We start from the raw sequence: 12595 nt of genomic DNA on the forward strand, positions 1-12595 counted from the left end.
CATTAAAGCAAAAATGTGTATAAACAACTCAAACACAATCCTCAAATGTGTACGAAATATCAAATAAACCTAACAAAATTTGATTAAAAGGACTAAATCTTCGTATTTCGACAGATGAATGACTAAATTGGTCCAAATTTTCAAAATGGACTAATTTCAAAATTCACTGAAAGTTATGAGACCAAAAACATATTTAACCCATTATTTTAATACGGTAGGTAAGTTTACTCCACCCTTATCCTATAAGTCATGAGAAATATGATTGACTAATCACTTTAACTTTACGCGTATCTTTCTTGAATAACTCACTTTATTTTATATATATATATATAGATATATATATATATATATATATATATATATATATATATATATATATATATATTTAAGTGAATAAACAATTGAATATTGTATTTACTTCTAATAATAAACGATATTTAGTTTTAATAAATAATATAATAGAAATGTTCTATTTATCCAATTATGTTAAGATGATAGACGCACAAACATGCATGCTAAATGAGTAATGAGCTATGATGCATCGCACTCCACCGCACTTTTAAGTATTTGTGTCTACCACGTATTTGTGTCTGATATTTTATTAATATTTATTAATGAAATATTTAATTCATAAAACAATAGTAATTTTATGATAATAATGATTTATAACTTTTTATGTTAACAACTTTAATACATATGATTTTAATTTGGAATCACACAATAACAATAATATATTTACCATATTTTTAAAAATTGTTATACATTTTTCAATCAATATGCATGTATCATGTATCATATCTTATTATTTTCAAAATAAACGTATTGGCGTATTAGATACGTGTTGTATTCGATACACGTATTGTATTTGTGCATCATAAGTAATAAGTAAGTGACTTATTTGAACAAGTACATGATTACAAGAGAACACTATAGCTTGGAGTTGCTTTTGTGTGAAAATGACTTGGGGGTGCGAGAATCAGTAATAAGGATGTCAAGGATGGCAGCGGGGTGGGGACCAGAACGTGTTTCACTATCCCATACTCATCCCCACACAAAAAATTAATTCTCATACTCAAACCCAACATGTATCAAGTTTTTGTCTCATCTCCATCTCCATCGGGTAATGAGTATATACTCGTATTCGTATCCATACCCGCTTTCATACTATTTCAATATTAATTAATTAATTTTTATAAAATAATACAAAATTATGATAAAGGAAACGTAATATTATTAAATATTAAATATTAACAGTAGTGTTGTTTCTTCAATATTAAATATTTAAAAATAAATTATATTATAATTATATACATTTCAAATTAGAATACCAAATAAAATTTCATGAGAACCAAAATATTCAATTAATTTGCAAACATGAAACCTAATTCATAAAATTTAAAAATATTTAAAAATATATATATAAAATGAAAATAAATATTCAAATTAAAAATTATTTTGAATATCTATTTACTACAATTTTTTAAATTCTAATGGAATCTTTTTTTTTCATATACTAAAAAAATTATGTTACTTGATCAAAATCATACAAAGAATGATTAAACTAATAAGAGTAAAATTTTAACATAAATCTTTTACTTTTTGAACTTCAATATATGTTAGATGGTAATAAAAAAGATTTTATAACAATTACATTAAATTTTTATATTATAGTAAATAAAATGTATTTTTTAAAATTATAGTGATAAAATTACATATATGATAATGAGTTAGAAAATAAAAATAATTATATAAAAAAATATCAAAATAGTATTCAACATTATGAAAATAAACAACAAATAAAAATATTAAAAAAATTATCAAATGTGTGTCTTATTAGAAACAATTTGAGAGACCATTGAATGAAATCGCACAAAGGAATATAAATGTCTAATCAAGGGTATGGGTATGGTAAAATGAAAAATATCTTAGACATCTAAAAAAACTTTTCAAATATCAACTTAGTCGATGATTGATATATAACGAAAATAATTTTAGCAAAATAAAAGAGTTCTTCAAATGAAAATAGAAATTAATAATAATAAAATAAAGAAGATAAATTGTTTATATTACCTAATAAATGAAAAGTTTATACTATTGAACACTTGAATTAATAGTGTTAAATATTCTCATGTGAAAAGAAAATATATTACAAATAAAAATATTAAAAAAGAGTAAAAATGTTCAAATGTGAGACATAAAAAATATTTAATTGACATACATCATTTGAACATAATTGCATAAAAGTTTGGATAAGACAAGAAATATATTGGAAATAAAAATGAATTTTATTACAAACCAAATAATAAGAAGAAATAAAAAATAGGAAGTATATATATATATATATATATATATATATATATATATATATATATATATATATATATATATATATATATATATATTTGGAAGAGACATAATGGTCATTATGTAAAATTTGGAGGTGCAAAGAAAGAAGAAATATTTGACAATGAAGAAATATTAGAGGTCCACAAAGAAAGCCTCTTCAATAGAGATCAAAGCATCCAATCCATGTGATAGCTGGAATAGGAAACTCTTTGTACATAATTGAAGGATGCAATGGTAATCCAAAAGGATATTTCATAGAGGTGATAAAATGGCCAGTTCGGTTTGTTTTGGTCCGTCCTACCTTTGACCTGTCAAAAATGGACTGGATCGGACTGCCTTGTCATTAAGAAACAGGTTGGACAATTCAACCCGCCCCATTGGCCCGCAACTTTTTTTTTTAATTTTAAAAAAAAATTGTTTATAAATTATAATATATATATATATATATTTGTTTATACATTATAAAAATTTTATTTATTTTAATTACTTTTAATTTTTAAACATAAAAAAGGGTTGACGGACGAGACGGCTGGACCCGTCTTTGGCCTGCTAGTTGAACGGACTAGGCAGACTAGGTCACAACGGGTTAACGGGTTGGAAATTCCAACCCAACCTGCTTTGACATCCATAATATTTAATATATATTTTTACACCCACAAACTTGATTTTTTTTTTCAAATCTCTTTTTATGCTCATTTAGAATATTTGTTGATCGTGTTTACTTTATCATATAAAAAGTTTTACAATTATTTATTTTTATAATATAATATTATAATATTTTTACATTTTTATATTATAAAATGATTGTTGATAAACCCGTGCAACGTGTAGTCAACATCTAGTTTAAATAAAACTAAAACTTATAAATTTAACTTATATAAAATAATGCATAGCATGTATCGCACGAACATGTTCTACTAAGTTGACCAAAACTATTTGAGGTGGTTTTCCACCGATAGTGCCTTATTCTATTACTTTTACAAAAAAAAAAATGATTTAACAAGTTTGGCAATTTATTTTGTCTTTTGCCTTATTCTATTAGTTCCACAAAAGTTATTATAAAGGTTTGGCAATTTATTTAAGCAAACAAATTATAACGTGCTTCCCATCAATTTAGTTTTAATTTTTGCTTAGACGCTGTTTACCATGTCATAAATATGCTCACAAACTTACTTATTTATTGTTAATTAGGTTTAATAATATTTTAGTTTTACAATTAACCTAATTTTTTTAACTTTGTCTTATTAGTTTGAAGTTCAATTTATATTATTTATTGATGGTGACATGTAACATTTTTTGTTTGTGTTATATGTCAATTTCATTAATAAGTCAACTTTGATCGATTAATAATGTGTTATTGTTGTAATATTTTTATCATCGAAAGAGATTTTATTCACGAGATTATATTTTCTTGATTTTAGAAACAGGTGAAATCAAATTTTAAACTTTCATAATAGTTGAAAGGAAAAAATATATAAATTCTTCTTCTTCTTCTTCTTATTATTTAAAATTACTTTTCTTTTTAAAATTTATACTAATTTCATGGATACTGAAGGAAAATTTCTTACTTTTTATGTCAAATTGTGTCTGAGCACTATGCACCGCCTCCAAAGGTAGTATCCTTACTTATAAATGAAGGAGATTGAAATTGTCTCTCCTCAAAGCATAACACATCGGAAATATGCAGTTGATGTTGATGAAGGCGTTTGGTCTTGCACAAATATTATTGGTAGCACTTTTCCCTGCTGTTCATGCTTTGCACAGAGATGAGTTCCCTCCAGAATTTGTGTTTGGTGCATCAACCTCAGCTTACCAGGTTCTTCTTTCACTCTCTTATTATTCTCTCATTAATTGTTCCTTTTCATGTATCATCGCCATTCACCAGTAGACACTTCATTGTCCTTGTTTCTGTTTCTGATTATGTCTTAAACCATATATATGTATATGAAAGGTTGAAGGTGCAGCGAATGAAGATGGTAGGAAGCCAAGCATTTGGGATACCTTTGCTCATGCTGCATCTGGTTAGTATCCTCTATTCACATATTTCTTGGCATCAATTTTTCCTTCCAGCGTTTAATGCTGTTATTTTGTTCAAATAATTGATTATCGAAATACATTTTCAGGGAATGAGTATTTAGGTAATGGAGATGTTGCGTGTGATCATTATCACAAATACAAGGTCTGTGATCCTGCACAACCAAATGAAATTTCATGTACACAAGATGCATCTTTGTGTGTGTGTGTCTATATATATACATACACTTCAAATTCACCTAAAACACTTTGCTGCCTGTTCTGAGCTAATTTCATACCTTGATTGTCCTGCAGGAAGATGTTCAGCTCATGGCAGACACGGGCTTAGAAGCCTACCGATTTTCCATATCATGGTCAAGGCTTATTCCAGGTTATCACTCAAATATTGTTAGCAGCATTCTTAAACTACTTTCTAAAATAATAAAAGCTATGTGTATATATGTGTGTGTATGTATTAGAGACACACTTGGTTTTGATTTTGATAAGGTGCAGTAAACCTTTGACTCAATAAATCAATATTTTATTTCCATGCTGTTGTTTTCATGTATTAACAGATGGAAGAGGACGAGTGAATCCCAAGGGTCTACAGTTTTACAACAACCTCATCAATGAACTGATAAGCCATGGTTGTGAAGACAGAATAAATTTTGATTAGCGTCTTAGAATGGTTCTTCCAAGTTATATGCATATTTAATTTTGTTGAATTCCTCATCTTGTAGGAATCCAGCCACATGTTACGCTGTTCCATTTTGACTTACCGCAAACATTGGAGGATGAATATGAAGGATGGCTTAGTCGAAGAGTAGTGTATGGTTCCCTAACTTCAAATCTCTAATTGTCCTAGATATATATGCATCTCATGACAAGACAAATACATCAGTTAGAAAATTGAGCAATGGTTTTTGTTGTGATTAACATGTTTATATGTGTATGCATATAGGGAAGACTTCACAGCATATGCAGATGTGTGCTTTAGAGAATTTGGTGACAGAGTTAAGCACTGGACTACAGTGAATGAGGCCAATGCATGTGCAGTTTTTGGCTATGATTTAGGAATCTCACCACCTCAGCGGTGTTCTACCTCTTTATCTAACTGCTCCAAAGGAAATTCCTCAACTGAGCCATATTTGGCAGCCCATCATATATTGTTAGCACATGCTTCAGCTGCTAGGCTGTATAGGAAGAAATACCAGGTAAACATTATCTAACAAATGCACAACTCTACTATATGTATGGCATTTTGAAGCATAATTAGAAAGGATATCATTAATGATGATGATTATCATCATCATCATGTCATTTTGAAATAGTTAATCGTCATTTTATTTGTTCATACAACAATCTCTTTTCTATGCAGGCAATGCAGCATGGCATTATTGGGTTAAATCTCATTTCTTTTGGTTATCTTCCAAAAACTAACTCTGTTGAAGATGTAAGGGCTGTTCAAAGGGCCAGAGACTTCAGTATCGGGTGGTAAGTAACAATATAGTCAAGATACCTCTTTCTAATACTAGTTGACATAGCAAATTTGCATGCTGGAATTGCAAAGAACCAAGTTCAGATTTCTATATTTTCTGATGTTTTCCTTCATGTAACAGTCCCTAAAACTTGTAGACACACCACTTTATCTTGCATGTAAGTTAAGCTATAAAGAATGTGTAGACAAAGATTAAACTCTTGGATCATTTTATAAAAATCCGACATTTTTGCCTCCATTGATTGCTACAGCAGACATGTCTATTATTTTTACTGCAGGTTTATGGATCCTATTACATTCGGAGATTACCCTGATACAATGAGAAAGAATGTTGGATCAAGGCTTCCTTCCTTCACCAAAGAGGAATCAAATATGATCAGGAACTCAATAGACTTCTTAGGAGTAAACTTTTACTTCTCATTTTATGTTAAGAACAATCCTGCCAACCTGCAAAATGAGGATAGAGATTTCATAGCAGATATAGCAATGGAAACTGAAAGTATGATATAAGCTTTTTCCCTGACCAAATTTTATTGCATACTACTTCTATATCGAGGTTCAACGAGTTACTTATATATAAATAGCTATTCATTTACTCTGTGGGATCTCATCCTTAACAAATTCTCATCAAAGAAGCTGACTTGTTTACCTGCTGTTTTGTTTACCTTCTGTTTATGTCTCTACAAACATAAATATTAACATATAAAGCTGCTCATGAATCCATAGCATAGTTCATGTCATCAAACAATAACAAATCCTGTTTGATTCTTAGTATTTTAAACTGTCATTGCTTGAGAATTGTTTGGCAAAGTCCAGTAAGAGGAATTGTACTGTGGTCAGTTGTTGTTCCACCTTCCAATGTTTGTGGAACTGAAATAGCTAACTGTTGTTTGTCTGATTGTAGGAGTTACTCCAGAGGGTACAGCTCCATATGAGGTAACATAGCATGAACAGGGTGCTCCCTGTATGTATCTGTTTACTTTTTTAATACTAAAAAATATTTTTCACTAACCAGCTGATTGTTATAGGTACCAATTACTCCGGATATTTTCCTAGGGGTGCTAGACTCAATAAAGAAAGCTTATGGCAATATACCAATATACATACATGAAAATGGTACGGTGATTTTTCGAATTTTCAATTCATGACATAGTAGTATTGAAGGTTTTACATTGTGGCTACAATCACATCTCATGATGACCTTTGTGTGAAAAGTTGTGGACAAACATTGCAATCCCAATATGGTTGCCATAGCAGACTTTAATCTTGACCTTGCAGTCCCAAACTTTTTTTCTAAACCTTGATTGTCTTTGTCTTGAAATCAGCATTCAAAACTTCCATGTTTCTTTTTGTTGTCATATTCAGTCATCCTGTTATATAGTTGTATGGTAAGTTTTTTCATTTCTACAGGCCAAAGTACACCACACTATTCATCGTTAAAGGACGGGTCGAGGGTGAAGTTCTTGCAAGAATACATTGGAAGTTTGGTAGATGGCCTAAGGTACTTTTACTTTGATTTTCATTTTAAAGCCAAGTTAAAAAGGGTTCATACATAGTTGTTTCGTGAATGCTGATTTTTGTTTACTATTTTGCTTCATTCTTGACACATCTAAAGGAGTGGATTAAATGTAAAAGGCTACTTTGTATGGTCCTTCATGGATGCATTCGAGTTAGTGGGTGGATATGGGACGAGTTATGGTCTATACTACATAGATATGAATGATCCAAACTTAAGGAGGCAACCTAAGCTTTCTGCTGAATGGTACTCAAATTTTCTGAAGGGGAAGCCTATGGACTCAAAGATCACCACAGAAATTGAGAAGAATGTGCTGTCACACGATACCTTACTGCATAATGCAGCATAAAATAACAATGCAAGTTCTTTCTGTTTTGGGGATCATAATTTGCATTTTGTGCTACCAAGTGTATGAATAAAAGAACATGGTTTATGATGTCAAATTATATTCATTTTGATCAATGTAAGTTTTTGTCCTACTATAAAAAGTATAGTTGTCGAGTATTTTGAAAGTACTTTTGAATTAAAAATTTCACACATTTGCTACTAATTTAAGATGGAATAAATAATGTAAGGTTGGCGCATTTCGTCAGTCCCAAATTCCGTTGATACTTTGACGTGCATTTGAATCTCAAATTTTATGCTCCTAGTGATGTAAATTTTCCCTATATAATATAGTTGGTCATCTTCTTATAAGATATGGATTTCCAACTAATCTAAACTTTTAAACAAAATATTATATTATGTTGGAGAATCCAATAAATAGAGATAAAAAAAAATATCTGTACCCGTAAATATTCATACAAGTAGTAAGTGAATACTGTAAATGGATATCTGGGATAACGGGTAATAGATAATTTAAACTCTGCATATAAATGGGTTAGATTGTGAGTAACATACTATCCGTATTTGAAGGTATCCATTACTCATAAAAAACAAAAAATAAAATTTAATTTATATTTTATTAGATTAAAATTAAATAAAATTAAAATTTAATTTATATTTAATTTAATATACATTATATTTTATACTTTTTGTAATTTTATTTTAGATTTTATTTTAAAAATCCATAAATTATAATTTTTTAAATATATGAGGGGTATCTATAGATACCCACGAGTTTTAAAAAACTTGCAAGTATATTTTAAATGGATGTCCAACAAGTAGCGAGGTAAGTAACATGTCAGATTTTTTGTTGCAAGTTGAGTAGTGGATAGTTATTATCCATGTCCGACCCGATCCATTCTCACTCATTGTCATTCATACCCACAACTACTCACAACTAAAATAAAAGATAAAAAAAATGTATAAATACAGATTTGGTACCCCAACTTTTTCGGAAAGTTCATTGGTACCCGAACTTTAGGAATGTTCAATTTGGTACCCAAACTTTTTAAACGGGTTTATTTTGGTACCTTCTGTTAAACACTACGTAACACCATTTGGCTTCTGTTGAGATGGCACTGTGTAGGCATACGTGGCAGAAACAATGGTTAGGCACGTGGTTTTTGTGGTAAAAAAAAATTCACAAGTAAAAAATTTGTGAAGTAAAAAATTTTAGAAAACCGTTGTTGTCGATTTGGGGCAAAATTAGGGATGTGAAATCGAAAAATTTGCAGAACAGAAAAGTAGGGCAGAAGCAAACTTTGGGAATTAGGGTTCGATGGTTGATTTGTGTTCGGTGATCGGAGAAGAAGGACGAAGATTTCCTTCCGTTCGTTGGAGAGGGCGAAGCTGGGAAGAAGAAGCTTCAGCGGTGGAAGACGGAGCTTTGGCAGTGGAAGAAGAATCTTTGGTTGTGAAGGTGAGTTTTCTTTCCTGCTTTTTATATTTGAGTTGATGAATGAGTGCTGATTTTTTTTTTCTACAGCCACCACTATTACAGGACAAGCTTTGATTCGCATCAACCATGAATTGTGAGAGCAAGAGGAAGATGATTGAGCCCTTGACATTTCTTCAATGTCTAGAAAAATCAGAAGAAGAGAAAATCACCTATTAGGGCACTCTCCACAAAATAGGGCACTTAAAGTTTACAAATAAAGGGGGATTACAACTCATTTTATCTGAACCATTGTTTCTGCTACGTATCCCCAGCACATTGCCATCTCAACAGAAGCCAAACGACGTTATGTAGTGTTTAACGGAAGGTACCAAAATAAACCCGTTTAAAAAGTTTGGGTACCAAATTGAACATTCCTAAAGTTCGGGTACCAAATTGAACTTTCCGAAAAAGTTGGGGTACCAAATATGTATTTATACCTAAAAAAAATAAAAGGAACAAAGATAATGTACAAAAAATAAAAGAAACAAGGCCGAAAATGTAATTTTATTAAAAAAATCACATACTTTTTTTCTCTAGCTCTAAGGAGAAACCAATAACATTATCTCTTTTGGAAATAATAAAAAAAAACAAATACAACTTGTTAATGGAAAACGACAAGTGTACCGGTCGCACGTAATAAATAATATATATCGTTCTCTCTACAATTTGTGCATCACATCACAACTTTGTAATTCATAACTCAAACAGACAACAAAACTCATAAAAACACTAAAACTGGAAATAAAAAAAAAAAACAAATACAACTTGTTAATGGAAAACGACAAGTGTACCGGTCGCACGTAATAAATAATAAATATCGTTCTCTCTACAATTTGTGCATCACATGACAACTTTGTAATTCATAACTCAAACAGACAACAAAACTCATAAAAACACTAAAACACTCTTTTTTATTTTATTTTATTTTATCAAATAGTTAGTGTGAAACATAAATTTAACATAAAGTATATAGAATTGTCAATATTATATTTCATTTACTTCATTCTCATACATTTTATATATATATATATATATATATATATATATATATATATATATATATATATATATATATATATATAAAAGTTGTTGTATCTCTTTGATCGATGTGATATTTCAAATCTTTTTTATTTTGAATAATTTAAAAAATATATAAATACATTATGGTAATATAATACTATACTAAAATCTTTACATATATTGATGTATATTTGTTAATTCTTCATTAACTCAAAAGATATAATGTTATATTTAAATAAAATAAGTAGTATTGCTTATTTTTATTTTTAAATCAAAGTTTGAACTAAGTGGCTTCTTACCAAATAAAATAAGCAAAAAGCAATAGTTTATGATTTTTTTAATTGAATTTTCCATTAATTTAATTTTAGATATCGTTACAAATCGAGCAAATACTCCAAATGCGACAAGTGAAATAATTTTTATAAAAAAATGTCATTTAAATGTAATTAGTCATGATAATTGGACACCAACAGTGAAAAAAATATTAAAGAGGGAATTTATTTTAATTTATTAGAACAAGACAAATATTAGAAAAACATAATTTATTACACTTGATTATATAAGGTGAATGACCATGATTCGTTCAGGGTCGTGATTAGTTTACATGTTACAATTATTTGATTAATTTCATATTTAATAAATTAATTTATATTTTAATTAAGTAATTTAATTCAATACATTATTATTATTTACAGTTATTGTAAGGGTTTAAATGACATAGGGATTTAGTGTAAGAGAATTTTCTACATGCCATGCGTCGTGGATTATTGTATTAAGTATTAACCATTCATGATAATTTCCTTTTGGAAGGTTGATTTTATTTTATTTAGTTTTTTTTTTACCTCACTAAAGTTTTATTCACCAATTTATAATTTTTTAAATGTCCACTATAACATGTCAATGAACTGTTATATATATATATATATATATATATATATATATATATATATATATATATATATATATATATATTTATTTATTTATTTATTTATTTATTTTGTGTGTAACTGGAAATTGCCACGTAGTTCAACAACTTTGAAAGTAACATAATTTAATGATTTAAAATGACGTTACTTGAATGATTTATTTATACTTGTATTTGTTAGTCAAATAATGTTGTCATCTTCCCTTGATGTTATGTTATGAAATAAAGAATTGAACAATATAATGCCCTGTTTTATGCATTTAAAAAGGGAAAAAATATGTTTTTTTTTCTCTTAAAGTATTATTTTAAGTTTAACATGCTATATTATGGAAATTTTGATATCATTTAATCTTTACTTTTAAAAACAGTGATTATAGTTTTTATTTTAAGATAAGGGTATTTTAATCTATTTTTTTTATTCACTTTTAATTCATTACTCTTATTATTTTTAAATTATTTATTTTAATTTTTTATAGTGATATGATATGATGATCTAAAAATAATGAGAATAATAAGTTAAAAATGAATAAAAATAAATAAATTAAAGTATCATTATCGTTATCTATTTTGTTATTTGGAACATTCTTTTTCGTAGAGACTGAAGTGTGGGTTTTTAATTTCTTTCTGGGACACAAATAGTGAATGAGAAGAAAGATCCAATGAAGACCGATTGCTACTGGATTTTTATTTTTTTTTTTTGGTTAAAATTATATTTCATTCTCTTAATTTTCATAAAAAAATTTAATTCAATCCTAAATTTTTATTTGATTTAATGTTTTAATTCTTTAAAATAATTCAATTAGATTCGGTTAGGTTGACATTAACATTATTTTATAATTTATACATTAAATTACTACACTTATAAATAAAATTTATTTAAATATTTAAATTTATTAAATAAAGTGATTTGATATATTAATTTTAATGAAAATTTAATCTCAATTTTAATTAGATTGTTTTATAAAATTAAAGGACTAAATTATATTAAATAAGAATTAGAGATTTAATTAAACTTTTTCATAAAAAGTAAAGAACTAAAAAATGTATTTAAGTTTATTTTCTTTTGATTTAGAAAATTTTCACTTTGATGACACAAGAAGTTTTAAATAAATTTATTTTTAATTTCTGTAGCAATGGTTTTTGTTTAACTAATCGTAAAAAATGTAGACTAGTTTGATGCAAAAAATTTAATTTTATAAAATAATAAATAATATATAAAGTGTCATTTGTCGTTTAAAATAAATTTTATTGTGGTTAATAAAATAAAGAATAATAATACTTTAACTTATTTTTTTATCTATTTTTAATTTATTATTTTAAAATCATCACATTACATTATTACAAGAAATTAAAATAAATAATTTAAAAATAATAAAAATAATAAGTTAAAAGTAGATAAAAAAAATAAATTAAAATATCATTATCCTAAAAAAATAGAAGTAGCAACATATTGAA

At 27.7% G+C, this 12595-nt stretch overlaps 1 protein-coding gene across 1 annotated transcript; it reads left to right on the forward strand.

The window, feature by feature from the left end:
• Positions 1-3934: 3934 nt before the first annotated feature.
• Positions 3935-7861, forward strand: LOC114183324 (beta-glucosidase 11-like). The gene is made up of 13 exons (XM_028070300.1): positions 3935-4162; positions 4298-4367; positions 4470-4525; positions 4675-4750; positions 4935-5006; positions 5100-5187; positions 5321-5573; positions 5738-5853; positions 6136-6356; positions 6762-6793; positions 6886-6973; positions 7268-7358; positions 7473-7861. Exons 1-13 carry the CDS (start codon positions 4028-4030, stop codon positions 7720-7722), a joined length of 1548 nt encoding a protein of 515 aa, XP_027926101.1. The 5' UTR covers positions 3935-4027; the 3' UTR covers positions 7723-7861.
• Positions 7862-12595: the final 4734 nt, after the last annotated feature.

The sequence above is a fragment of the Vigna unguiculata genome, chromosome 5, assembly GCF_004118075.2.
Source record: "Vigna unguiculata cultivar IT97K-499-35 chromosome 5, ASM411807v1, whole genome shotgun sequence".
Classification (NCBI taxonomy): Eukaryota; Viridiplantae; Streptophyta; class Magnoliopsida; order Fabales; family Fabaceae; genus Vigna; species Vigna unguiculata.

Bases quoted from the DNA above. Each gene is read 5' to 3' on its own strand.
- LOC114183324 (XM_028070300.1), top strand. From the start codon at position 4,028: ATGCAGTTGATGTTGATGAAGGCGTTTGGTCTTGCACAAATATTATTG. The intron at 4,368-4,469 runs GTTAGTATCCTC...ATACATTTTCAG, and splicing joins CTTTGCTCATGCTGCATCTG to GGAATGAGTATTTAGGTAAT. The intron at 4,526-4,674 runs GTCTGTGATCCT...ATTGTCCTGCAG, and splicing joins ATCATTATCACAAATACAAG to GAAGATGTTCAGCTCATGGC.